The 27351-nt window shown below is 53.3% G+C and overlaps 2 protein-coding genes across 14 annotated transcripts in view; one reads left to right on the forward strand and one right to left on the reverse strand.

Annotated features, from left to right (window-relative positions):
* Tmem63b (transmembrane protein 63B) lies at positions 1-24532 on the reverse strand. Of its 5 annotated transcripts, none has more exons than XM_020157177.2 (24): positions 24096-24532; positions 17007-17189; positions 16651-16730; positions 16383-16421; positions 15387-15477; positions 13983-14020; positions 12929-13071; positions 12781-12832; positions 12244-12352; positions 11326-11396; positions 7855-7935; positions 7285-7408; positions 6671-6804; positions 6414-6551; positions 6116-6269; positions 5317-5423; positions 4966-5052; positions 4711-4776; positions 3385-3547; positions 2743-2848; positions 1617-1784; positions 1238-1353; positions 1020-1100; positions 1-745 (listed from the first exon to the last, which is right to left on the reverse strand). In XM_020157177.2, the coding sequence occupies exons 2-24, from the start codon at positions 17163-17165 to the stop codon at positions 554-556; spliced, it is 2499 nt and encodes an 832-aa protein (XP_020012766.1). In that variant the 5' UTR covers positions 17166-17189; positions 24096-24532; the 3' UTR covers positions 1-553. The 5 variants fall into 5 exon arrangements, with proteins under 5 accessions (XP_020012766.1, XP_073938185.1, XP_073938186.1 ...); XM_074082084.1 differs by lacking the exon at positions 24096-24532 and adding an exon at positions 23516-23633; XM_074082085.1 differs by lacking the exon at positions 24096-24532 and adding an exon at positions 23328-23492.
* Positions 22716-27351, forward strand: part of Mrpl14 (mitochondrial ribosomal protein L14) — a 13730-nt gene continuing 9094 nt past the window's right edge. For 3 of the 9 annotated variants that reach the window (XM_020157182.2, XM_020157185.2, XM_020157186.2), the window contains exon 1: positions 23735-23852. Coding sequence is in view for 1 of the 9 variants with exons in the window: in XM_074082088.1 (XP_073938189.1) it covers positions 22872-23210 (339 nt within the window). In the remaining 8 variants the exon portion in view is untranslated. Of the gene's footprint in view, positions 23211-23714; positions 23853-27095; positions 27230-27351 lie in introns of those variants that run through there. The other 6 variants (XM_020157183.2, XM_074082090.1, XM_074082088.1 and 3 more) reach the window with 5 other exon arrangements.

Consider the following 27351-nt stretch of genomic DNA (forward strand, 5'->3'; position numbering starts at 1 on the left):
AAAAAAAAAAAAAAACCAGTGCAAAAACCCATTTTCCAGTGTCAGCCATGCCCCCTCCCCCCAGGTCACCCCCCCTGGCTAGGGCCTGACTTCCTCCCATCCAGCACCCCACCCCTTTCATGCATCCCAGAGGGCAGGAAACTCCAGGTCCCTGGAGGGCCAGACCCTGTGGGAACTGAGGGGAGGAAAGAACTGGGGGGGCAGCTCTTGATTCGCCTGCCCCCTCAGGTCTCCAGCCATGGTACCAGGCACCCCTCTTGGCTCTCATTAACCTTTTCCTGGCAACACTACTGGAAGAGGGGCTGATCTGGGGGAGCTCCCTCCGTACCCCTCTTTGCCCCGGGGCCGGCTCGGGGCTCTCCTCAGTGAGGTTGGGGGGCTCCCTCCCTCCCTCCATGGTGGGGGAGAGTGGTGAAATCCCCAGGTTTAAATACCTTAATGAAAGCAGGGGATGGGAAGGAAGGGCTTTAGATCTAATAAATTATTAGCGGTTTAGTGTCCGTGGGGGTGGGGTGAGCGGGGCAGGGTGGGGCCTCCAGGGCCCCCCCTCCCCTTACTGGTGAATCTCATTCTCTATGAGACTGTCCTCGCAAGACTGGAAGTCTGTGTCCGTGAGGCCATCAGGTGGCATCAGCAGTTCCTCATCTTGGGATGAGGACGATGGGGGCTCATCCCCCGAGCTCCCAGGAGCCCCATCCCCATCTCCGTCCACTTCTGAGTCCTGCAGCACCTGAGCGATGTATTTCTGAAGGCAAGAGAAGTAGGGGTGAGAAAAACAGCTACCCCTCATGGGTGGAGGTGACAGACATCTTAGGGCCTGCAGGATAGCAGAGACTAGGCCCCAGGGGAAAGGCAGGGTGGCCTCCAGGGAAGTCAGGTCTCTCCAGCCCTGTTCCCTACTGCCTGGAGTCTGGAGCAGGCTGATCTTTCTGGAGGACTAATGGGACCCCCTGCTTTGGGGCTGAGTCTCCTTCAGAGCCTCCCCCCACCCCCAGCAGCAGAGCCGATCGATCACTCACCGCAGATTTGGGGACAGCGGCAGCAGAGGGGGGTCGTCCATTGCTTCTGGGACCCACGGCATCTGTTTCCGTGTGCTCGATCTTGAGAGACCCAGAATGAGTTGGGGGGGAGGGGCAAGCCCTTGCCCTCAGCCCCATACTCTCTCAGCACCAACCCTTAACATCCCTCTGCCCCACTCTGAGCCCTTGGGGCTTCTGCTCACAGTTGCACCCCACACCTTGTAGTTGTGGGCACTGAGGTATTTGAAGTGTCCGAAGCAGACGTGGCAGAGACAGATGACAATGGTGATGACCAGCACGACGAATGTGAACATGGACGTGGGGGCTAGGAAACCTGGTACATGGGGGAGGGGGGAGAACAGAGAGAATGAGGCTGTCACCTGTCCTTTGGGATCCCTCCAAGGAGCTCACTGATCACTGCTCCTGGTGCCTTCTGAATGCAGTCCCACACTTCCATGTGCTATGCCCTCACCAGGACCTTTCTGAAGCCCCTGGCCTGTGATCCCTGGCTGTGGCTAATTCTACCTTGCCTCTGAATGAAGAATCCCTTGTGCCACCCACCCAGCTCCTCAAGGGGGAGCCCTCAGTGGCCCTCACCCGTGCGCATGGTGGAGAAGAAGAGCAGCCAGAAGAGGCAGAGGATGGGTGCAGCCACCACTTGGTTCACAGCGCCTGAGTGGATCTTCTTGTCCAGCTTGGCCGGCAGGTAGGCGTAGTAGAGATTGTACCTGTCCACCAGGTGCTTCAGCAGCATGTACATGAGCCCTGAGAGAAGCCACACGGGCCCTGACCTCGGAACCAGCACCCACAGGACCTCGGTGTGTTGGCCACATGTGTCCTGGCCTTCCAAGACTGCTGAAGGGAAATCCAGTCCCTGCCCCAACCCCAGGATAGGGTATTTCTCCATGCCTTGGCTGGATGACAGAGCTTTTACTTCCTCCACTGTGGTCCCTTCATCCTGCAGCTCTCACTAATCACTAATCCACTATCAGAGACCCATTCATTTGGATCAACTTGAAACCCAGCTTGCTTTTTTCTACCCCGATCCCTAAACAGATGAGTATGAATTATGGCACACTTTCTATTTTCCTGGAGGCTGAAGAAATGGGAGTTTTAAGTAAGGACAGGGAGGTTAGTTTGGGAGTCTGGAGCCTTCAAAAGCCAGATTGAGTTAGGGAGGGGCTAGGGTGTTATTGGGAGAAAGCCAAGGCTACTGCTGGGATAATACTTATAGGGAAGTTCTGCTAGACATCTTCAAAAAGGAAGAGAGACTTGCCCAAGTCACACATCTCCTCTACAGAGCGATGGCTCCGTGAGGCAAGCACTCACCCCACCCTGGAATCCAAAGGTGTTTCCTGAGTTTAGAGGGCTGTAAGTGTAAGATGCTTGGTAGGAGTGTGAGTGGGTGTGTGTAAGATGTCAGGGGGAAGGTGACATGTCCAAATGCTTCCAGTTGAACAAAAAGTTATCAGTATGAGGAAATATGGCCACGATGGGTGACTCTGCCCGGGGACCCAGCACACCAGGTGGGTCCATCCTGAGATGCTCTCCCCATTTCCGTAGGCCGGGCCCAGACTGAGCCAGGGACCAGGCGGGAGGCTGGAGGGGCCGGTCTCCCAGCCTGAGCCCTGTCCACTCGGGGTGGCCTGCCTTACTAGATTGGAGCGGGTAAGGCCCTGGGTTCCCCCGAGCAGGGCCCAGGTCCCGGCGCGGCGGTGCCTACCGAAGGGCACGATGATGGGGCAGGTGATACTGTAGGTCATGACCACCGTGAAGACGCACATCATCCAGGCGTAGGCTGCGCCAAACTGGAACTCGTAGGCCTGATGCTGGGGGGGACATGGGCAGGAGCGTGGCTCAGGGCGGAGGGGACAGACTGCAGGCAGACAGGGCAGGTGGGAGGAGGCCGGAACTCGGGCTGGGAACGAAGCCATGGGGAACGGGACCTAATGTCTGGGGAAGGGTAGGGCAAAGCAGATGGAGAGAGGGGCTAGGCCGAGACGCAGGTCAGGGAGGGGCAGTGATGGGGCATGGGGAGCGGCCTTCCAGGGGCCAGAGGCTGGCAGTGGGGGGCAAGAGCTGTCAGGACCTGGGGATGGGTGCCCAGAGTCTTCTTGGGAAGTTAGGGCAGAGGGACCCTAGCTCTAGAGAGCCGTACCTCTCCCGGCTCCCAGCAAAGAACACTACCCTGTCAGAACTCAGGGATCTCCAGGGTCATCTGTGTCAAGCCATGGCTATACATATGGGAAAACCGAAGTCCCCAAGTCCCAGCACCTCTGTGTCCCCCAAGCCTAGCCCATGTGCCGTTTCTGACTGGGCCACCAGGGGGCACTGTGCGGGCCGCTGCTGCCCCAGGCGGCCATACCCGCTTCACGTTGCGTCTTTCAGCGGCGGAGCGCGCCAAGCAGAGGCGGATCATGTACATGAGGAGGCCCGGGATGCGCAGCAGGTCCATGGCGTTGCCGATAAAGGCTGAGGCAATGACGTAGTTCACAAAGAAGGCGCCGTTGTCTGGCAGGAACACACACCTGCGGGCACCAGGTGCTCCAGCACTGCACCCTGGGGGTGACCTGGTGGCCGCCTGCCCACTGCCAGCATGACAGCACACCACGCCCTCATCCCCAATGTGCTTCTTCCGCACGGACATACCCAGCTGAGCCCCCCAATACTGGGGGGCCTCAGTGTCCCCCAGGAGTGTGAAGACACTGCCTAAGCAAGCCTAATACCCTCCCTCAGAGTGTGAATGGACATGGCTGACACTGAGTCCACAGGTGCCCCTAGACCTTGTGCCCTAGAAAGACCCAGGGAGAATGTGCTCAAGACACCAGGTGACAGGAACACACAGGGTGTAACTGCCTGAGATCTCCACAGACAAACCTCAGTGGGATCCTCAAGGACCCCCAAGGAGCACCCAGAAGGTTCTCCCTCTTAGACCTTGACTTAGCCCAGGGTTAGCCCTGGAAGACAAGCCTCAGAGCTCCTCTCCCAGGTATCTCCAGGGGGGAGCTCCAGGACTTGTTAATGCCTGAGGACCCGCCCTCACACATGTGTGAGTCTAAGACAGATGCAGATGGGCTGTGGCAAGCCCCTAAGCCCCTGCCCATTATTTCAGCCATGGTGCACCCCCAGTGTGCCCTCACAAGGATTCCCAGGGAAGATGCTCATAGACAATCCCACAGTGACACCTGGAATGAGAGCCCAAAAGTTCAGAGGCTCCCAGAACTCGTGCCTCATAAATCCCCTGAAGTGTGAGTCTGAGAACCCCCATACACACTCGAAGCAGTGAAACCAAGAGCCTTCTGTAGATACTCAAAGGTCTGGACTCCAGGGACTGTCAGGGATGCCCCTGGGAACCAAACTCTTAAAGTGTGAGCAAGCTTCCAGGTCAAACTCAAGGCTCCCACAGTCAGTCCCAGAGTGAGCCCAAAACCCCTATAGAAAGCCCCCGAATGTGGGTCCCAAAGCCTTAAATCCTAAAGTTGAACACACCCCCACAGGGATCTCTCCCAGGTACATACCCCAGATACCCCATCAGAGCCTCTTTGGTGTAACCCTACAGAGACCCAAAGTGCCAGCCTCTCCCTTCTCCTCTCCACCCAGGGTGGAAGTTTGGTCACCCTCCCATGGGGGTGGCAGTATCTTTTAGGCATGCCTGCACTGCCATCAGCAAGTCTGGGCCCCAGTCACTCACTCAAACCGAATAGCTGCCTCCGCTAAGAACTTCTTGTCAAAGAGCCAGCGGAAGAAGAGGTCCAGGCTGGAGGACAGGAGAGTGGTGTGGTGGTGGTTGGAATGGTAAGACCACCAGGAGTGGGCGCATCCCGGTCCCCCAACGAGCCTATGGGGAGGCCTGAAGGTGGCTAGGCTGCCATCTTGTGCCCCTTGCTTTGTAGAGGAGGTGAAAGCTGGAACTGCCCCCTCTCGCTATCCTGCCCTCCAAACTCACCTGCTCAGTCCCAGTGAGGGCAGGAGTAGCACCATGAAGATGAGGAAGGTGTAGCACTTATGCATGGTGGTCCTGTTCTCCCCAGACCTGGGGAGGGCAAGCAGGTGGCAGGGCACAAGACAGAGGTCAGGGAGCCTGGCCCCCACACCAGCTCTCCCACCAGGACAGTGTCCCAGGAGGGTCCCTGGGGAAAGGGGTATCTCCCCAAGGTGAGGACACAGTTCCCTATCCCTTCCCTGCCAGCTCTGGACTGCCCAGAGCAGGGAGCCTGAAGGCCAAAGGGCTGCCCAACGGGGCTGGCGTACACCTAGAGAAGCCCCTGCAGGCTGTGTGTGCACGTGGAAATCTCACCGTGTCCAGTGGGCTTCAAAGAAGGCAGAATAGTAGACAATGGTGGGGAGCAGGGCCGAGAAGCACCACAGCAGCAGGGTGGGGAAGAACTGGGTGATGATGGGGTTCTGTGGGGGGCACAAGGGGATGTGTAAGGCAGGGGCACTTGAGTTGAGCACCCAATGTCAGAAGTCCAGAACAGGAGGGCTGGATGGAGGCTGGGGTCAGGGCCATGTGTCAACCCCAGGGTAACGATACTGATAATCACCATTTGTTGAACACCTACTAGGTGCCAAGCATTCATGTGCTTTCTTCACAACAATGACACTGGTACATTTTACAGATGAGTAAACTGAGTTTACCCAACTAGTAAGTAGTGGAGTTGGGGTTTGGACAGGAGTCCTGGGTCTTATCTGCTATGATTTCAAATTATCTTCCTTTGAACCCTGAGTTCTGAGGAGGTACGATGTGTGCGCGGCAGGAAGGGTGAGGGAGGCCAGGCAGGAATGGACCACCCTACTGTCACCTGAGCAGCATTGCTTCGCACACTGGGTTTCATACTGATAAAGGGATCAGAAGCTAAGTGTGAAAGCTAAGGGTCTACTCGAACCCTTCTGCTTTCAGTTAGGGCCAGAGGGCCAGAGAGGGACTTAGCCAAGGTCACATGGCCTGTGAGAACTGCGCGCAGACGTGTTCTTCCCTGGGGCTTTCTGTAAGAGTTGCAAACCCCAGGGTGGCCTCTCCCTGGGCAGTGCAGTAGTGTGGGATCGTATGGGAGGGCTGGGGCCTGGCACGGCGCCTGGCAGTGTGGAGGGCTCACGTTGAGGTACTCCACCGGCTTGGTGACGTTGAACTTGTCCATGGTGGTGATGATGATGGCCGGGGTAGTGAGGAAGAAGAGCAGGATGAAGAGCACAACATTGATGACCAGGCAGCGCAGCCACCAGAGGAAGCCTCGGATGGAGAGATGCTCCCTGGCAAGGAAGGTGGGGAGAGGAGTCACTCCAGGGACTCTGAGCCTGATTGGTCCCGTGACACCATCCCCTCCTTGTCTTCCTCCTACCCCCTGGCACCCTGCAGGTCTGGGGAAGCCTGCCCCTGCCACTCCGCTGGCTTACCAGTAGATGTTCTGGGGATCGGGGGCATAGGACACCGTCCAGTTGGAGATGTGCAAGGCCTCACTGCAGGAGGAGGCGCGTGGCTCCCCACGGCAGGCGCAGCCCTGGCACTTGCACACGTTGAAGTCCTTCAGGATGCTGGGAGGTAGGGGTGACACCTGTTACTAGGTCCTAGCCAAGCCCCACTGTCCACAGGGGACAGGGGAGCTCCAACTCGGGGATGAGGGCTAGGGGGTATGGGCAGGGCAGGGGCTCACATGGCTGTGATGGTCTCATTGTGGAAGGTGACAAATGCCATGCCAAGTGGCTTCTCGTTCACCTTCTCCTTCTCCCGCTTGTAGTCCTCTTTCAGCTTCTGCTCCAGCTTGGTATAGTACTCAATGGCCTCCACCTGCCAGTGGGTGAGAGCCAGGCACTGTCAAGACAGCAGGGAGGCACGGCAGCACTGGCCTCTGCCTACGATAAGCTCGGCCTGAGTCTTGATCCCACTATGCAGCCCAGGCTGGCCTGAAACTCTCAGTCCTCCTGCCCGAGCTCCCCAGTGCTGGGATTACAGGTGTGTGCCATCATGCCTTAGTAAATATACCACAACCCTGTCCTCTTGCTGACCTAATCTGCAGTTTGAAAACATGGTCACTGTAGCTAGTGGGAGCCAGGGCTTTGGGGGCAGGTGGGGACTTGCTGGGGCAGGGGCCCAGCATTGCCTCCTTGGGGAGTCTGTTTACCTTTGGGTCATCCTGTGCACTGTGCCTGTTTGTGTTTGTTCTGGGGCGGTGAGATGGCTCTACCCTGGGTGCATCTGTTTCTGCCACAACCTGTCTAGCCTTCCCCAGGCCCATGAGGGGCCACTGGTAACCAGCCCTTACCGCACCTGCTCACAGCCTCGCACCACGCAGCAGCAGAGGTGGCCGCAGGGCTTGGGGTTGATCATGGTGGGGACATTTTCCTTGCTCTGCAGGTTTGTAAAGTAGAGCTTTCCCCGCTCGGCCTTCTTCCTGTAGGACCCAGGCACTGGTCACCCACTGCCTAGTGGGGCTGGGCTGGCTTGAGGGTCATTCAGCTCACTCCCCAAGGACAGGGCTGTCTTGTTCTTCAATTTGTTTAGGATGTGTGGTTCAGATATGCCACCAGCTTGGGGTCTCCCCACCATCTCCGAAGGCCAGTTCTTCTATAGTCTGGCATAAATTTTTCATACTGTGGCTAATGAGGGTGTTTTCAGACAAGGTAGGTAGGGACTAGGGGCCTCTCCTGTCACCACACTCTAACCTCCAGGCCTTGCTCTTTCCAGAGCTGAAGTAACAGGCACTCTGGGGGTTGAATCAAGTTCAGGTGCCCTAAGAAACACCCAGAACAAGAGCCATGTTCTCACGTGGCAGCCAGATGCCCGCCACCACGGGCAGAGGGACAGCAGTATTTACCCTCCCTTGCCCAGCCCCAGTACCTCTCAGCATCAAGGAACATAAGGCGAGCCACGTTGTAACAGGGGCGGGCTTCGAGGACTGTGCAGTTGGGGTAGGCCTCCCTGAAACACAGACCAGCTGCCATCTTCTGCAGGGACCCACCCACCTGCCCCACCTCCACCCATGACTGTCACTTCAGGACACAACTCAAGCTCCTTCTCTGTTTACAAGTTTCCCTAAGAGCAAAGCTTTGAAATTCCTCCTTGTGCTTATCTAAGTGGGGCGTGGTGCAGGAGTGTGTGGGGATGGCGAGAGGCCACATGGGCTGATGAACTGGGTGTGGTGCTGGAGAGGCCAAGGCCATGGTCTGATTCTTGTACAGGTCTATGAACTTGAGGTCGACAGAATCTTTCCTAGTCAGTCTGGGAACAGTTAAAGTTCTCTTAACTGTTCTCAGAAGACATGGTCCTGGTCCAACACTTGGCCTTGACTTTGGACTGACACCAACCAAACCACAGCCCTGCTTACAGAACGATTTCTAACCTGATCCTGAATCTGACCTCTGACCCGGAGTCAGGGACTGATCCGTGCACCAGGCCTGAAGCTGACTCCCTAACCTGACCCAGGATGGACCGACCAGAGACAGGTTGCTCTGCCTCACTAGTACCTTGCACCTGGCACTGCTCACAGAATGCTTGTTGACTGAGTGAAGGAACAGTGACTTTTCAAGTCTCATTGCACACTGTGCCTTGTTCCAGTCCTTAATCTAGACTGAGTGCCTGCCCATCTTTTTATGTTTTATTAAAATTTTGATGATGGGCCACTAAGCATTAAAGAAGCATGAAAAGTTCTACAGCAACAAGATGGATTTCACAAACTCCAGGGAATCTAGAAACTGAAATCTGGGATGGGGTCCTTGGAAACGAATGTCTCAAGAGGCTACAGACCTTTTCCCTGACCTGTTGCTGCTCAAGCTGTTCCAGGTTTCCTCTTTGAAAGGCCCAGCTCTCATTCTCACCAGACTAATGGTAAACCCTCTCAGTGCTCTACCACATAAAGCCATGGCCCCAGCCCTAGGCCCCCTGTTTTGCACACAAAATGTTCCCTAGTTCTTCTGGGACAGTCTTCCAATGCAGACAGACTCCAGGCTTGGACCTTAAGCCCTGACGAGCACTGATGAGTAGCTCAGGATCCTGACGAGGACAAGGGCTGCCTCTGCTTGTCCCACAGCTGGCAAAGAGAAGGTGTTCAATGAACTGAACTGAACAAATGGAGCAATGAAATGCCTATGCCACACGCTCAGCCCACCGGTCCCAAAACTCTAGTCAGGCCCAGAATCTCCCTCACCACTGCTTACATGCTGCCCACTAATTTTAATCACAGATGTGGTTCCTCAAATGCACACAAGTGAGTGATAGGCTTTCTTTTCTTTCTTCCTCTCTTTCTGATGTGTGCTTGTGAGGCAGGTGCTCCATTGGTTGAGCCCCACTTCCAGTTCTTTTTGCTGTGGTTACTTTGGAAATGAGATCTTTGTCCACTATCCTCCTATTTTACGTTTCCCACCATAGCTGGGATGACAGGTATGTGCCAACATGCTCAGCCTTCTCTGTTGAGACAGGGTCTCGCAAACTTTTTTTGCCTGGGCTGGTCTGGAACTGTGATCTTTCTGATCTCAGCCTCCCTCATTGCTTTATGGACAAGTTTATACCATCGCACCCAGCTTTTGGTTGAAATAGGGCCTCTTCAACTTTTTGTACAGGCTGTCCTTGAACCCTGATCTTCCCAAATAGCTAGGACTACAGGTGTAAGCCACCAGCTCTGACCCAAAGGGATTCTCTCTTCTTGTTTTCTTCTTTACCTGGCTTCTGCCACAGTGCAAGCACACTGCTCACTAGATATTTGACTTAAGAGATATCATACAAGCAGACAGCTGATTCCAACTGGATGGCAATATTAAAATGCCACTGAACTCTGTGCACACGCTACCCACATGCTGATTACAGCTTGAACCCCAAATAGACTAACAGACCTCCCCACTTGACTGCTGATTTGTAAACTGAGGGCAGGCCTTGTTTCTAATATATCTATGCTTGACATACAGAAAATGCTCAATAAATGCATGTTGTAGCCAGGAGTTGGTGGCTCACGCTTGTAATTCTTGGGAGGCAGAATCAAGAGGATCACGGTTTGAAGCCAGCCTGGGCAAACAGTCTTCGAGACCCTATCTCGAAAACACCAACACAAAAACAAAGCTGTCATAGTGGCTCAAGTGGTAGATTGAGTTCGAGCCCAAGTGTCACCAAAAAAAAAAAGAAAAAAATATATAAATACATGTTGTGTGAATGAGCAGCCATCCACAAACACTAATCAAGACACCATCCTTAACCCTGCAGCACAGGGCTCTGGAACCTGACCTTGACCAGAGCTGTTCCCAATCCTGCCCACACCTATTGCTGACTGGACCACAGGCTATCCTGACCAGGCACAATGACTGAACTCTGAATCAGGCCAACTGGAAGCAGATCTAGACCTCAAAACCAAACCCCAATTCTGACTGAAGACTGATGCAGACCCCCAAATGTCCCTCATCGTGACCACTGACTAACTCCTAATTCCGGCCAGAGTGACTCAGTCTTCATGAGAGATGACACAGTCCTGACTGGCTCCTCCAGCTGATCTCCGTGGTGTGACCCAATAGCTTGATGACTTTTGGTTCATTTTTTACAGCTCCAAGGCCCACCACAGTAACTTACGAGAGTCAGGGTGAACGGATGAGTGTATGAAGGATCCTTATTGTGTACACAGACCATCCTTCCCTGTCCCTACAGATAACTCCGACTCACCACCTGAGTTCAGGTGCTCGGCCTCAAAGTGCACCCCTAGCCACGGGGGACCAGGTAAGTGCCCTCTATGAGGCTCAGGCCCCCACCAAGACAACTTGCAGAGCTGAAGAAACCTCAGAGCCCTGGAGAACCTGCAAACAGCCCATGAGCTTCTCCCACCACATCTGCTCACACTCCAGAAAGCTGCTGATAATTTTGAGGAAGCTGTACACCTCAGATGGACCCTGGGCCAACAGCCAATGACCCAGTTCAAGCTGGGAGGAGCTGGGGGTGACGGAGGGAATGAATGTCACACTCTTCAAGATTTTATCTTATTTCTTCCTTTTTGTTTTTGTTGTTTGGTTTTGTTTCGTCATATTGTTTTGCTTTTAAGACAGGGTCTCCTTAAGACTCTTTCCAAGTCGAGATCCTCCTGCCTTAGCCCTCTGAGTGCTGGATTTTTTTTTTTTTTTTTTTTTTTTTTCAGTGCTGGGGATTGAACCCAGGGCCCGGCATACGCCAAACAAGTGTTCCACCTCCAGGCCACACCCCCCCAGACCTCTCCAGCTCTTACTGGAGCCTATCACTCAGACCTTGGAGTCAGAAGTCTTTTCCCCGATCTGACCTCCAATCCTGCTGCAGACTCCCAAGTCCAAGGGTGTGTGGACGCACAAGGGGCAGCTTACTCACTCAAAGTGCTTCTTGATCTTTTCTGACTCTGCATATTTGGAGATTCCGTTGATGAAAAGGGTCCGCTTCACCTGGGCGAGAGGAGGGGAGCAGATTTGCTTTCTTGAAGGCTGATGCCACCAGAGTCAGAAGATGTGGGAGGGCTGGAGAAGGGGCTTTGCTTTTTTTTTTTTGGCAGTACTGGAGTTTGAACTCAGGACCTCACACTTGCTATGCAGGCACTCTACCACTTGAGTCACTCTGCCAGCCCTTTTTTGTGTTGGGTATTTTTGAGATGTTGTCTCTTGAATTATTTGCTTGGGTTGACTTTGAACCGTATCCTCTTGATCTTTGCCTCTTGAATAGCTAGGATTACAGGCATGAGCCACCAGCGCCTGGCTGGGACTTTGTTTCGGAGAAGGGCTGAGCAGAGAGGACCAGACAAAGATGGAAAGAGCTTTAAGGATACATCAGGTCTCAGTGGATGGGTTTCTAATAGAAACCGGGAAGTGGACCCAATGGAAGCGCTACACAGCACCTTACTTTGTGAGGAGCTACAGGACAGCTGGGGGTATTACCCTCAGATCCTCAGACTGCGAGGACCCAGAAGAGTGGCTGGCATGGAGTAGGCATTCAGTATTGGCTTGATGGGTGGGTACAGAAGGTAAGGGGACATCCCTACTAGAATTATCAGGCAAGAGAGTATCACCAGCATGTTACTAACCACCACGGGTGGGTACAGTACAGGTGGGCACATGCATTGCCATATTCCACCTTCCCAATAGCCCACAGGAGGTCCTGTAATTTGCTGGATGGGAGCTCCTGAGCTGCAGAGTCAGAATTTAAACATGGCAGATGCTGTGAGGGCCCAGGAGGCCTGCAGGGAAGGGAAGAGGTGATGGGGGACAGGAAGGGTGGCTGAGGCACTGCTCCACTCACCAGATCATCCTCTTTGTAGCGCATCTTGGAGGTGTGTCTCCTCATGCTATAGACGGTGAGCAGCAGGTACAGGAAGGCGAAGGAGGTGTGCAGCCATAGCAGGTTGTTCCTGGAGAGCAGAGAGGAAGCATGGAGGCCACTGGGGTAGGACCCACTCAGACACCCCCTGCCTCCTACTGCTGAAACCTGATGCAGCTGGGACCCTTCCATTGCCACCAGTCTTTTGGCATCGACTCCTGGCAAGGTGGGTCCCATATCCCACAGCCCCAAACTGTTCCATGGAAATGTCCCTAAAAGGTCATCTCTTCATGCTATACCAACTGGCCACAGTGCCCGCCCCCCTCCGCCAATCCCCCTAGTCAGCTTTTCCTGCCCTTAGGTTGGCTCCTTTTCTTCAGGGGTCATCCTTCAGGGTCCTCAGCAGAGATCTACCTCTACCATCTGTCTCCAGCCATCTCTGAACCTTTCTCCCCTGATTATGCCCCTTCTCCCCTCTCCCCTCACTTCTGGCCCCACTGACCGGCCTCCCACCCTCACCCTGATTTCAAGTTGGCAATGGTGGTTCTCCCAAAGCTGTAGGCGTTGTTCTCTGGAAGGTGGGAAGAGGAAGAAGATGATCGCAGGATGAGGGCATGTTCCCTCCTGTCCTTCGTCACCTGACCCAGCCCTCCTGGCCCTCACTGACCCAGCAGGTCCCCTGAGAAGTTGACAGGCAGCACAATGCCTACAGAGAGGACGCCCACGACAACCAGCAGCCCGATGATGTGCCGCTGGAAGGACAGGTAGTGTACTGCATCGCCCCCACACTTGTCCCGGATCTCATCGTCCCTGTGGGCCATGAGGGTGAACACAGAAATTAAGTTAGGACCAGGACAAGGAAGGGCCAGAGCTTGCCTGCCCTGACCACCCCACTCCAGACCCACTCTACCGCCCCCACTGATGAGGCAGCAGTGTGTGGTTGAAATGGGACCTCTTGGTTGTCAGTTCCTGGGACAGGAGGAAGGAAAGGGAGAGGGAAGGGATTGAGGGCTAGAAGGAAAGAAGAAATAAGAAAAGGAGCTGCAGAAAGAGGAAGGGAGGAAAGAAAGACAGGGAATGGAGAGGAAAGGAAAGGAAGAGAAAGTCTGAACACAGGAAGCAGGGGGAAGAAGCCTAGAAGTGGGGATGGTGAAAGAAAGGAGAAGTGGGAGGGAGGTCAGGAAGTGGGGAAGCAGCGGCATCTTCTAGCGTGCCAGTGAGTTTCCATGGCAGATGGGACATGGTGAAGGACACACTTAGGGAGGGACCTAGGGTGTGGGTGATGGCAGTGCTGACCTGTCTGAGCTTCCTGCCTTTCTCAGCGCTCACTGCCTGCCTGCCGGACTCTGGCTGGATCTCCTGAGTTCTGTGTGCTGGATACTTGCTCCTGCCTGCTGCTGGCTAGCTATGCCCAGACTGCCTACTGCTCCCACCCACTGGCTGCACAGATGCTGAGGCATGGGCTAGGAGAGGGAGGGCAGAGCTGGTCCCCTAGACAGGGTGGCACAAAGGAGTTGGTGAGATAAAGTGAACATTTGGGGGCAGCAGAGGACAGGGCCCCATGGTCTGGTCTCTTAGAGCAGGATGCAGGGTCCTGGGCTGGCTAGCAGTGCTAAGGCCCTCGAAGCTGCTGGCCTCTGGATTTTGTAGGGAGATGACAGGTTCTGAAGTTTCTTTTTGTCTCTTTTTCTTTCTTTAGAGCTTGAAGATCGTTCACTTACTTTATCCTGAAGATGGCTGTCAGCCAGGAACAGAAGCCCTGGGGGGACAGAGGTTTATCAGCAGGAGGCCCAGCCCACCAACCCAACCCCCTCCCATCTTCAAGTCCCACCTTCCCATTCTCTAATTACCTCTAGAATACCTCACCTTGGCACAGCTCCCATACCTGCCCCTACCCCTAAAGAAAAACTGCAAGAACTAGCTCAGCCCCAGAGGAGGGGAAAGACAGGGAGAGTGAGGGTCCTGCCTTCAGAGAAGAAAAAAGCCCAATGCTAAACTGGGTTATTTGTGGAGCCTTGAGTCTAAGCTAAAAGTTCCTGCAAAATCCTGTGGTCGTGTGGGCCAGGATAGATAGGGTTCAGCTAAGGGTAGGAGGGGCCCTTGGCCTCAACTAGTAAGAAGAGTTTGCAACATGGCTGCCAAAAGCAGAGAAGTACACATGCAACTCTTGCTGCTCAAGTTCCTGCCTCTATCTTCTAGTCTACCCTGGAGGCACCAAAATCCAGGACCACCTGAGCTCCCTTCCCCAGGGTCTGCCTTCAGGCAGAGGGTAAGGAGCTTCAAGGAGGACTAGGCACAGAGAACCCTCCCCCAACCTCCTACCAGAAGAAGGTTCAGGCCCTAGCCCAAGATGGGGTAATGGTACCTTTCTGCCAAGATGTAGGACCATGCTACCCAGTACCACCTGAGTCTGAGGACCATCTGGACACTTCTGGCTAGCAGGAGTGAGATCTCTACTTTGACACTTACCCATAAGTCCAACTCAGCCATGTTCTGCTGGGGCTGCTGCAGGTCACCCCAGCCTAAGCTGGACTGACAGGTGCACCCCAGTGTCTGAGGATTAACATTCTGCCCAGACCCTCACCCTCACGACAGAGGGCCAGGAGGGCAACAACTGTGTGCCGGGTCTGATGTGAAAGGGACTGCTGTGAACCTTCATGTCTGAAGGGGTCAGTGCCACTCAGTGCCAACCCCAAGGGAGTCAGCCGCCCCCAGAACCAGGGCCACCAGTGGGCAACCTCTGAGCAACACAAGAGTCTACGTTTTGCTACATAGGCCCAGAAAGCTCATTATAATTTTAAAAACCACATCTAAGGAAAAAGGTGACCTTAGGATTAATCAGTACCAGAGGTGAGAATGGACCTCCACTGTGTGAACAAGCTTTGGAATTCACAGATGTGAGGGCTATCTATCTATTCTAATTTGAGACTGTGACACAGAACGGGAGCCAGGAGCTCTGGCCTGGGTACTTGTCCTGTGCATCCTAGACAAGTCCCTTCCCTTGCTGAGGAGAAGGTCACACACACACACCAGCGTCCTTGACCCCACGGCATTGCAAGCTAGGGGCTTCCCAGCCCATCTGCTTCAGAGGGAACAGGCTAAGAAGTTTGGGGGAGGATACTCACATTGTCCCTTTGGTCAAAGTCAACGGAGCTGGAGACAGAGGTGAGACGCTCATACCGGTCATGACTGTCCCCATGCATAGCTGAGGCCACACTGGGGGTGGGGAAGATAAGAGATCAGAACTGGGTGAGAAGGCAGTGAGAGTCCCAGGGTGGTGGGCACGGGAAACCCTGAGATCCAGGACTACAGAAGGCACAGAAAGCGCAGAGGCTGAAGCAGGAGTGACCACCCTCCACCCAGCCTCTTCTAACACACCTCTTCCCTTCAGGGAGCACTGGTGCTGGGCAGTGGGCCTTACAGGAGAAGGTATCTTCATTGCCCAGATGGAGGCTGAAGGGAGAATGTTAGAGGGCCCTACAGTTCCAGAATTGACCAGCAGAGGGCGTGGGAGCAACAGAGTCAATATTATGCAAGGGCAATAGGGTGGTGAAGAAAGGCGGGACCAGAAGAACCTAAAGGGATGGACGACAGGCTGGACGATGTCTCTTGGGCAGGGCCCTACCCTCCCTGTTCCTTGAGCCAGCAGCTACTGCAGCTCCAACTCCAGCCCTATCAACAGAGACCACAAGGAGACGCAAAGGCGACCCTGGGGGCTCCTTGGGCTGCCCCCGTCCCGGGCCTCCAGAAGGAGTGAGCAGGAGCTCTGGAAGATGAAGAACAAGCTGTTAGAGGATAGGAAGCTGCTGGTGACACTCAACCTTGTCTCTGCATGATTGTCCTGAGATTGCCTGGGTGGGGATTTCCTGCCAGTGACTACCAAGGCAGAGGCACACAGGGAAGGCCTCTTAGGCAGAGAGTCAGAGGGGGGAAGCAGAGACAAGGTGGAGAGCCCCCTGCTCTGCAAAGCACACCGCCTGCTTTCATTAATCTGAAATGTGAGTCTGCAGAGAAGAAAACTGCAAAAAGAAACCAGCAACTTGGCGTGAAGAAAAGAGAAGCGTGAGAGAAGAAAAAGGAAAGCCAGTTTAATGGGGATGAGGGGCTGGTACCCCACATACTATTCCTGTTCCACTCGGTCCCTCTCCTGCCGTCGAAGCCTGGGGACAGAGAACAGACAGGGTTAGCAGGGGCAGGGGAGAGTTCTTGAGGATGGGCAAGGGACAGAGGCCCAACTAAGGGCCCTCGCACTCCCTCCATGCTAGCTTTGGAGGTCAGTCCCTCTTTGTCCCCCAATGAAGGGGATGAGAGGAGTCTGGCTTGTTCTTATTCCTGAGCAGTGTGGAACAAGGTGTATGCGTGGAGAGTGGGGAGGGCCCAGACCCGTACCTGTCTGCATCTGTCACCAAGGCAAGCCGCCCATAGTCCCAGGCCACCTTCCGGAGGATAGAGAATAAGAACAGCAGTGCCTGGGGGAAGAGGAGGGTAGATAGATGGAGACGCTGTCTATCTGCTGGACATCTGGGGGACAAGGCAGAGGGGTGCGAATCTTGTCTTAAAAGGAACGGGAGGACCCTGGCTTGGGTGAATAGTTAGAGGCCAGACTTGGGCTGGATGGTGGGGATTCCTGCTGCAGTTAGGCCTGAGAAGCCAGGGTCAGGCTGGAGAGTGGTCAGAGCTGGAGGTGACTGCCAGGGATGTGCAGGGTATGGCTTCAAGGGTCGGGGCGGCATGTGAGCACTCACAAGGAAGCACATAAAGTCGAGAGCCAGCACGGTGGGGACGCCTCCAAAGGGCAGGCCCTGCAGGACAGTGCTGCGGATACGGGCGCTGTAGCAGTAGTCCTTGGGGTTGCTGTTGTTGAGGGCCGTGGTGCCCAGTGTGGCCAGCAGGAAGGGCAGCATGGCTGCTACTGCCGCATGGTCCTCCTGGGGGAGGGGAGAGCCGTCAGCAGGGTTCACCCTAACCCCCTCATGGCCCTGGCAGGGTGGACATGGGGAGGGGTCGGGGAGAGCAGATCACCAGGCTGGAGGGTGGGTGGAAGCTCTGGCCCCTGGAGATAAGGGCCTGGGGAGGGGAGTGTTGAGTCACATGGGTTCACTTTCAGTGCTCTCTGGCTGTGACCCCACCCTGGGCCTGGGGAACTCAGTCCAGATGCTAGGCTAGCACTGGAGACTGGTTTTGTGAAGCTGGAAGGTGTCTGTGAATCTGTCTACCTCCATCCCCCACCCCCTTTCTATCTCAGGCAAAGGATGGAGCAGAGCCGAGGGAAAATGGAGGAGGCGTCTTAGGCTAAGATGAGGGGTTTCTAGGCCAGGAGCCAGCTGCCTCAGTTTGATCTTTTCTTTCTACTTCTATTTCTATAAGAAAAGTGGTATGGGTGCTGGTGGTGTGGCTCAGTGGTAGAGTGCGTGTTTAGCATGTGTGAGGTCCTGGAGTTCACCCCAGGGTGGATGGATGGATGAATGAATGAATAATTAGAAAAGAAAACTGGAATAATTTCATGTGCTTAGAGTTTTCAACTCTGTTAATCCCCTCAAGGTAACTGGTTTCAAAACAAGTTTCAGCTTCAGATCTGCCCTAGTGTCCTCAGAGAAGAGGTTCAAGGATGGGGTCAGAGTGAGAAGCCAGGCAAAAAGCAGGACTTCTGGCCTTGTGTTATGTGCCTGGCTCCAGCCACTTCTGCTCTCCCCATCCTTTTCCCCTACCACGGCCCTAGCTACCCCTGCGTTGGTCGCCTCCAGCTTCCTTCTCTTTCTCTCCAACTAGTTGTACCAGGATCGCCAGAGTGGTGTGAAGACTACAACTCCCAGAGTGCTGTGCTCTTGCCTTCTGAGCAGGGCAGGCTGGGAATGCTGGGCCCTCCCAGCCAGCTTTTCCATTGGTAAAGGAAGGGAGAGTGGGCGGCGACCTCTGAGCCCGCCTAAGCCCCTGCAACCAGGGTCCAGCCCTCTAGCCTGGTTACTGGCCACAGCCCTAGTGCTCAGGGTGGATGAGAAGAGCTGGAGGAGGAGGGAGGGGCAGGAGCAGCCAGCTGGATGCCAGGACTCTGGAAGTGCTTGGGGACTGAGCTGAGCCGGGCCCTGGGGAGGCTCCCAGGGCAGAGGAGAAGTGTGACTGTAGCAGGGGCAGAAGCAGCAGCCCCGCCCAACCCTTGGGGCCCCTTCTGCTGACAACACTGAAGCCCTGCCTGGGGGTGTGGAGGGGCCCTGGGGAAGAAAGGAAACCAGACAAAGAGAGAGAACAACAAACCTAAAATAGGTGACTGCAACTTTGGAGGGAGCTGTCCCTCAGCCCCCTGGGGTGACTCAGGGTTTCTCTAGTCCACCAGTGTCGGGTTTTTTTTTCTGCCCCTCTTCCTGACATCCAACACACTGGGCAGGTGAGAGGCAGGCGCTCCCCAGTGGAGGAAGAAGCTGGTGTTGTTTATGTGTTTCCCTTGGTCCCAGGGAGTCTTCACAAAGCCTGGGTTAGGAAGGCTCAAGGAGTAACTGCCCTGTGCTTGTTATGTCTCCCTTTTTTCTAGCTTTAGCTGCTTTTAAAAACACACTAACTTAATAACTGGAGCATTTTCAATAATCCTAGACTTGAGTGTCGTTCTGTTTTTAAGATGAGGGCACAGGGCTCAGAGACGATAAGTAACTCTCCCAAGGTCTCACTGCTAATCAAATGATGGACCTAGGATTCCAACCTAGGTCAACTTCCTTCCAAAGTTAGAATGCCTCTCAGGGCACTATGTTAGGCTTTTCAGGTGTGCCCAGGACAGGACTCGGCAGACTGGAAGCTTCATAAGTAAAACGCTCGCTAAATATTCTCAGGCCAGAACACCGTGACACTGGGGATTGTGAGTGAGTGGGTGTAAACATGGGCTTGTGTGCACATCTGTGTGCAGGACCTAGGTGTCTGCATGGCAGCCCAACAGAAAGGAAGGGAGTTGTTGGTCTCTGAGAGGAGACATGACTGTGGGTGTGTCTGTGAGCCTGGGTATGTAAACATGAAGTGCACAGACCCTGGGGCACCAGGGCAGGTTAAAGGTGGGTGTTGGATCTTGGGCAGATGCTGAGGGCTCTAACTAGGTGGGGCTCAACTCCCAACTCCAGCACACTCCAGAAATCTCAACATCCTTATTGTTCTCCCTAAACTCCAAGGCTCTGTCAGGCCAGAGAGTCGTCCCTTCGTGTGTGTGTGTGTGTGTGTGTGTGTGTGTGTGTGTGTGTGTGGTGACGGGGGGTTGTAAGGGTCTCCCTGGATGCTTGTAAATGAAATCACTGTGTCCCTTTTCTGCTGCTGACACATGGCACTTTCTCCCCTCCACAACTGCACGGATCCTCCTGCACCAGAGGCAGGCAGAGCACAGTCCCATAACCAAGCCCATTCATAAGGGAGGAAGCAGGAACCAGGGAGGGGAGGCGACTTGCACAGTGTCACAGGGCAGGTAAGGGGTGGAGATGGGCAGGTGGCTTTGCTGGTAGACAGAATTACTTCAAGCTCTTAATTGTGGGGGCGGGGTTGCTGGGCTACTTCTAGGGCAGCTGCTCTCCAAGCAGGCAGAGGGCTGGGCAGCTGCTCTCAATGCAGGCAGAGGGCTGGGCAGAGTATTTGGGGGTGGGGGCAGCAGGGGGCAGCTCGCCCACTCTATAGACATGTCCCGGCCAGCCGTGTGACACTGAGGAAGTATGTAGTGGTGGAGTTTCAGTCAGCTAAATTCAGGCTGTAATTTTACATTAAGGAATGTGGGCATAGTAGGGTCCGGGAGTCCTAAGTTAAAGGGTTTCTTCTTTTTTTTCCTTGGTGGGACTGGGGTTTGAACTCAGGGCTCCATGCTTGCAAAGCTGGCACTTTACCGCTTGAGCCACACCTCCAGTCTATTTTGTTCTGGTTATTTTGGAGATGGGGGGCAGGTCTTGGGACCTATTTGCCCAGGCTGGCCTTGAACCATGACCCTCCAAATCTCAGCCTTCTAAGTAGCTAGGATTACAGTTGTGAGCCACTGCTGACCCGCAAGAGTTTCTTTTTATGGAGAAAATGGGAAGACTTAATTTAGGACTTCCATCATAGGAAAGCAGAAAGTAAAATGGAGACTGGCTTTTTACTATGTAACCTGGGCCTCAGTCTTCCAATCTGTAACAAAGAGATACTAATGGCTTCTTCCCAGCCCCTACTGAGATAGACAAAAATATACGTACAAATGAAGAGAAAAGCCTGTAGTAAGGGCCTGTGACTCATGCTTGTAATCCTAGGTATTCTGTTGCCAGTCAGGGCAAAAAAAGTTCTCCAGACCCCCATCTCAACCCAAAAACAAAACAAAACAAAAACAAAGAACAAGAACAAACAAAAAACAAAGCTGGGCACAATTTATCCCACTCTGTGGGAAGCATAAATAGGAGAATCACGATCCAGGCTGGCCCAGGCATAAATGTGAGACCCTATTCGAAAAATATCTAAAGTAAAAAAGGGCTGGGGGCGTGGTTCTAGTGACAGAGCACTTGCCTAGTAAGCAAGAGACCCCAAGTCTCAGCTCCAACCTCAATTCTGCCAAGGGGGGAAAAAGTAGTAGTAAGAGAATGCATTTATCAAAATCTAATTTTTTTTGAGTAGGGAGTCTCGTTATGTATCCTAGGCTGGCTTTGAATTTGTCCTCCTCTTGCCTCAGCCTCCTGATTACTGGAGTTACAGATATGTGCCACCATGTCTGGCTTTTTTTTTTTTTTTTTTTTTTTTGCAGTACTGGGGTTTGAACTCAGGGCCTACACCTTGAGCCACTCCACCAGCCCTTTTTTGTGATGGTTTTTTTCAAGATACGGTCTCGTGAACTATTTGCCCAGGGTTGGCTTTGAACCATAATTCTCCTGATCTTTGTCTCCTGAGTAGCTAGGATTACATGAGCCACCTGCACCCAGCTACGTCTGGTTTATTTAGCTCTTATTTTGTGCAAGGCATTAAAGACTTTGAATGTGTAACTAATTTTGCTCCCAGAGGACAATGAGGTACAAGAGAAGGGTATATTAACTTGCCCACGGCGACAGCCAGCCTGTGGTAGGTTCAAGGGTGGACCCAGGCAGCCCGGCCGGACTTTATGCTCAGAACTGTACTGTGCTGCCCCTGCAAAGAGAGGAGTCATTCCCACCAGGGAGCTGAGGGTGTGCCAGTCTGGAGAAATGCCACACCCTTTCTACCTGCTAGCCTTTCCTCTTGCTCATATCTCCAAGATTCTGCATCAGGCCTAGGGTTTGTGATTTTAGGTTCTGAGGCAGGTGCCAAAAATAGGCAACGTGGTATGGTAGGTAAGGGCACACAGGCTCTAGGATGAGACAGGGTTGAATTCTATCCTGGGCAAATTACTTAACCACTCTGGGCCTCAGTTTCTTCATCTGTAAAATGGGGACAGTAAACCAGAAGTGTGGCGATTTTCAGGATTAAAGAAGATGTAAAGCTCTTAATATAGTTTAAGGCATACATTAGGTTCTAAAGAAACAACAGCTGTTGTTATTTTAAAAGATGTGGAATACAAGGGGTTGATTTGGTGGAGGAAAACTGGTAAAAGTCAAAGTAAAAGAAAACAGAATTTAAGATGATAATATGATATGATGTGATATCATATATGATAAAGGCCTTCGGTCACACAGGTCAATTTCTTGTCTAGGCCTAAGGGATTATATTTTGTTAGGGGCTCTGTTCCCAAACTCTCTGAACATTCCCATCCCCCTGCAGCAGGCTGGGAAGTAGGGGCAGGGGAGGTGGAGCTATGCCAGGATGGGTCAGAAGTTCAGACAGAGAAACCATTATTGACCAACTGCCAGGCACACTGCCAGGCTCTTTACCTGTGTTATACTGTTTTATCCCCATGACAAACCTCCTAAGGAGTCAGTGACCATACTTTTAAATGGAAACAGATTCAGATGGGTTAAGTAACTTGTCAAGGTCACACAGCTTAAGAATGGCAGAGCTAGGATTTGAACCCAGGTCTCCATCACTCTGCTATTACTTGGAGGGAACTTGCAAGATGTCCAAAAGGGGGTTCTCAGTTACCTACCACCTTGAAACATCCCCACTCACCTACTACTCACCCGCAACCAAGACTGCATTGAGTGGACTAACAGCAGGCCCCAGCATGCACCCTCTGGTGCCCCAGAGGACAATCATGCCGAAAACCCTCCCAACTCCCCTTCTCACCTGTGCCTTGGAAGCAGGACTGTGGACCCCCTCTCAGGAAGTGTTGGGCACAGCCTCATTCTTTCCTGGGCTGCTGCAGACCCAGGAAGAGGCCAGAGTATTGGGTAGGGAGGCTCGAGCCCCCAGGGCAGTAGAGTGCCCAGGAGTGCCCTGAGAGCCCAGACCTCTACACAGGGGAGCAAGGCAGGTGGCAGTACAGAGCGCCAAGGACAGCCAGCCCCTCTGACCTCTCCTCCCCACTTCCCGAGCTTCCTTCTGTTGTTTTCTGGAGGGAACATGGCCACAAGCTTTGGGACAGTCCGTTCTAGGTGGATAAGACAGCCAGGAGGGACAAAGCGCGCCCCCTCCCCCTCCAACAGGGCCTTTGCCCCACTCGGGATTCGCGTCTGAATCTTCTCCCCACCGCACCCTCCAACGCAGGCCGGGGCGGCTCATGAATGAACTGCACTGTGTGGGGCGCAAGGAGAGGACACGCTGCCGGGGCCAGCCGCCTCTCCAGCCCTCCGACCAGTCCCCAGAAGGGCCCGAGGCAGCGACCGGCTTTGTGCCAGCACCCGCGAACCCTGTCCTGGCCCGAGCCTGAACCCCTGCCCCAGGCCAGCTTCAGCCCCGGAACAGGAGAAAAGATAAAAGACACCGAGGGCATCGGACTTGGAGACCCCGGAATCCAAAAGTCGGGGGCGGGGGCGGCCGGTTCCCCACAGCTACGACGGGTTGGTGGGGCGCAGCTGGAACCCCGGAGGGGTGCGGAAGGGCCGCGCACCTGGACCCGGCAGGTGGGAAAGAGTGGCACTAGGAGACCAGGACGGGGGTCCCACCCCATGGAATCTCCCGGGGGCTGGGTACAGAGGGCGGCGCACATCTGAACCCCTGACAGGGGTCGGAGGACTCACATTTGGCTAGGGATGGTTCGGGTTTGGGGGCAGCGCGCGCCACCGCTGGGTCCCGTGGGCCCGGGCACCTCTGGGTCCCGCAGGAGGTTGAAAGGAGGGGACGCGCAGCTAAGTCCGGGTTTTTTCTTTGGGTGGTGGTGGGATCCTCCGAGCAAAAAGAGGGGGCAGGGAAGGGGTCGCGTACTCACCCCCAGGCGCAGACTCCGCTCCAGATCGGAGCCCCGGGTTGGGGCGGGGCGGGGCTGGGGGAGGGGGAGGGGGAGTCGCTGGGCGGCTTGAGCTCCGGGCTCCTGCGGCGGCCGCGGCAGCGTATGGGGGAGGGGGAGCGGGAGGAGGGAGGGGAGGAGGGGGCGGAGCCCCGCTGGTCCCACCCCCCGCGCCAGCACACGCAAGGTGCGCGCGCACTCGCAGATCGCCGCCCGCTTGGCTGGGTCTGGCGCGCAGGCGCACGGGGCGAGGCCGCGTGGGGAAGGCGGCGCTTGGCCAGTGGGGCTCACGGCGGGATATTCCGGGGCGGCGAGAGCGGTATGGTGGGGGATGAAGGGGGGCGTCGAATTCCTAGCTCTCTTCTTCCGCCCTCACTTTCTTCCCTGCAGTAGGGGAGGCGTGCTTCCCAGGGGTGGGAGAATTAGTGTGCCTTTAGGGGCCGAGGGACAGTGGGAGGGGTCCCGACCTGGAGGGAGAACTCTGATCTGGACCCTCCTGTCTCCCACTCTCGCTGGGTTGCGGGAGGACCCTGCGCCTTCAGCTCCCCGGGCCTGTGCTCACCTGCCTTTCCAGGGATGTGGCGTTGGCCTGGAGGGAGGGGGCTGCGGCCGGTCGCTCTGGTGCGTCTCCTGCAGTTTTATCAGCTCCTCCTCTTTCCTACTTGGTCTGGAGATGAGTTTGCTAGACGCTTCTGGGGGGTGAGGAGTGAGTCCTTGCTTTCACTTCTGTCATGCTGATGATAGGCTCCTCAGGTCCAGGGGTTTCCCTGGCTTCTCATTTCACCGGAGACTCCACCTAGCAGTGATTAAGACTGGGAAGATGTAAAGGGGGAGACAGATGGACTCTTTCTGTATATCGCTACATAAATACGATCACAAAGACACAACTTGTTAAATTTCGGGTTCCTGGAGTGGGTAGAAAGAAAGTACTGCTTTCTGCAGTGGGTGGGCAGCATGTGAACTTTGCCACCCTGGAGAATGAGTGGACTGAATTTATAAGGAGGTTACAAGAGCGTAAACAGAGTCACCTTGGGTTACTTGGGAATTGCTGGCAGGGTGGGAGATATTTAAACCAGTGCCTTGTAGCCACTGCTGGACAGGACACTGCTTATCTGGGGTGTCTCCTTCTTGTAGTTGGTCAGTGTCTCTGCTGTCTGTTGGCTTTTTAAGGGTTCTTTAGTGCCTGGGGGCGTGGCTCAAGCTGTGGAGTGCCTAGCAAGCACGAAGCCCTAAGTTCAAATCCCAGTACCACCAAAAAGGAAGAGTTTATTAGTAGCTTGTGGAATGCAGCTATGAGGTTTGGTATACTGCATTGTTTTTCAGACTGAGTCCCACCAGTGAGCTGGAAATCAGTTCAGTAGATTATAGCCATCTCTCTCTCTCTCTCTCTCTCCCCCTCACTCTCGCTCTTTTTTTTTTTTTTTAAGGCCAGAGTGGCCTCAAACTCCCTAGTGCTGGAGTCACCACACTCAACTATGGCCATCATTTAAAAAAAAAGAAATAGAAAATATCAGAGGGTGTTGCACTTAGAGTGTCATGTCTTTTTTTTCTTATTCCCTTTTAATTTATTTTAAAGCTCTTACTTAAATGTCATTTATAAGTTTTTATTTTTTAAATTTTTGAATTAGCATACATTAATAATAGGAGGGGATTTCATCATTGTGATAATTCCATTTATGCGGATAATTTACCTTGAACAAGTTCACCTCTTCCATTATGTTTGCATCCCTCCTCTCCCTCTTCTCCCCAGAGTATCATTTCTTGACACTTGCTTCAGTTATATACACACATGAGTGTATCAGGAATTGCAGAATGTGTTTCTTTCTGTTGTCACAGAAAAGTTTAAAAAAGTATTGGTCTTCTGTATCTTCCTGTTGCCTCTGTCCTTCTTCAGCCTGAGTTGTCAGTCAGTTCAAATGGTTCCTAAGATGCAGTTAGTATGCTAGGAACCTATACTGCAGAACAGAGTGGGCCCCTGTCTTCAGGGAGGCTACTGCCTGAGAAGCAGCACAGTTCACTCTTCATTTGCTAGAAATATTAAAAAGCAAGGATTTTATTGGGTGGTAATAAGTAGACTGGCTTTTTTTTTTTTTTTTTTGGAAGGGCCGGTTTTCAGCAGGCAGAAAGGAAGATGGAGATGAAGCTGTCTTTGTAGACTGTCTGGTGGCAGGAATCTTTGTCACCTTGGATTCTGGGAGTTATTTTGGGTAGGAGCAAGCAGTTTAGATGGAAAGGATTCTTCTGTAATTTTGGTTTTTTTTAAGAGTTATCCATTTTACCCTTAGAACTTCTTAGATGTATACTTCCTGTGGCACTTTTTACATAGTGTGTTTATTGTGTGGTTGTAAAAACAGTGTTTCCCATTGCTTGTCTGGAATGCTAAAACTCACTTTGAGGCCACATAGCAATGGTAACAGATACCTGGAAAATGGAAATGGAGGGTCTCTGAACATCAGGGAAGGCATTTCTTAAATGTTTCTATTTTTAAAAATAATGCAGTTTTTGTATCTGAACATGTGGATAACCTATATCTATCTGCCTGTGCTAGTTAGGGTCACCACCTATTATTAACAGCAGTCTCGAGGACTATGTGAACCATCGAGTGACACTTTTTTTTCTTGTGGTACTGGCATTTGAACTCAGGGCCTCACACTTGCTAGGCAGGTGCTGTTACTGCCGCTTGAGCCACTCCGCCAGTCCTGAGTGACACTTTTCAGACAAAGGAAGCATTTCAGCAAGCCTGCAGTGAAAACTGAATTAAGTGTGTTGTGGAATCCAGGAGGAGCCAGGGGCCACATGTTTTACTGTTGTCCCTGAGTATGAAGGGTGAATTCCCTATTGGAGTCTGTTTCTCACACTGTACTGCATTGGGCTCCGAACATGGTAGTTTAGATTCTGATCAGCTTCTGGTATCCTAAATAATTCCAGAGAGCTTTAAAACCTATCTTGTTTCCTCCTTTCTTGGACCCACCTATGATGGATTTCCTGTTGTCTGTGTTACTTGGGTAATTCTTACAGTTCTTTGGGAAGGGCTCAAGAGATCTGGTTATGGTTTAGCCTTCTATCTTAGAGGTTGATGGTTTGTCTGGGTTGTAGCTCACCCTGGTTTGATTTAACAGGTATGTTAACAGTGACAAGTGTGCGAGAGGTCTCAGTAGTGTTGTTCTGGGTCAGATAATATGCTAAATATTAAGAAGGTGCAAGGAGGTTATTATGCACTAGGGAGACAGAGGAAAAGTCTCTGATCAAGAACTTTATAAAATCATTTGTGTCTTTAGAAAGGGGAGGAAGCACTTTCCCACATGTACTCTAAGCTGAAAAGCACTTTTAGGACTGTGTGATCTTGGAGAGGCACCGTGTGCTGCCCTGAGATCAAGAGACGAGGCTGTTGTTCCTGGCCAGCACCTGGACACAAACTGCTTATCCTGCAGACTGGCCCGCTGGACAGTTCAGAGGGCTTCTCCAATTAAAGTGATCCCTTACCTGAGTGAAGCTGAAGCACTTTCATTCTGAGCTGCTTTGCTCCTCCCAGTGACCTCTGCCTCACATGTCATTGAGGCTTGGAGAGGCAATCCAAGGCCACCTTAGGAGGAGAGGATTGAAGCTGGGACAGAGAGACGTGCTTTCCTTCAGCAGCAGTTCCTTCTGCCCACCTGACATCTCCATAAACCTGGCTTCTTGCACTGGCCAGTGCAGGTACTAATAGGAAGGGAATATGTATGTGATGAAATAGACTTAGCTTTGCCTCGTGTGGATTTTCTGAGTTTGACCATACCAAGGCTGTTACAGACTCACTTCTGGATTATAGGTGATTGTCT

The sequence above is a fragment of the Castor canadensis genome, chromosome 8 (assembly GCF_047511655.1).
Source record: "Castor canadensis chromosome 8, mCasCan1.hap1v2, whole genome shotgun sequence".
Classification (NCBI taxonomy): Eukaryota; Metazoa; Chordata; class Mammalia; order Rodentia; family Castoridae; genus Castor; species Castor canadensis.

What these genes read in the sequence shown, in the direction of transcription:
- Tmem63b (XM_020157177.2), bottom strand. Translation starts at nt 17,165, where the DNA reads ATGCTGCCCTTCCTGCTGGCCACACTGGGCACCACGGCCCTCAACAAC. An exon ending in CTTCTCAGGGGACCTGCTGG is followed by an intron (nt 12,833 to 12,928) that starts GTCAGTGAGGGC and finishes CCCACCTTCCAG; the next exon opens with AGAACAACGCCTACAGCTTT. An exon ending in AAAGACGCAACGTGAAGCGG is followed by an intron (nt 2,849 to 3,384) that starts GTATGGCCGCCT and finishes TGTCCCCCCCAG; the next exon opens with CATCAGGCCTACGAGTTCCA.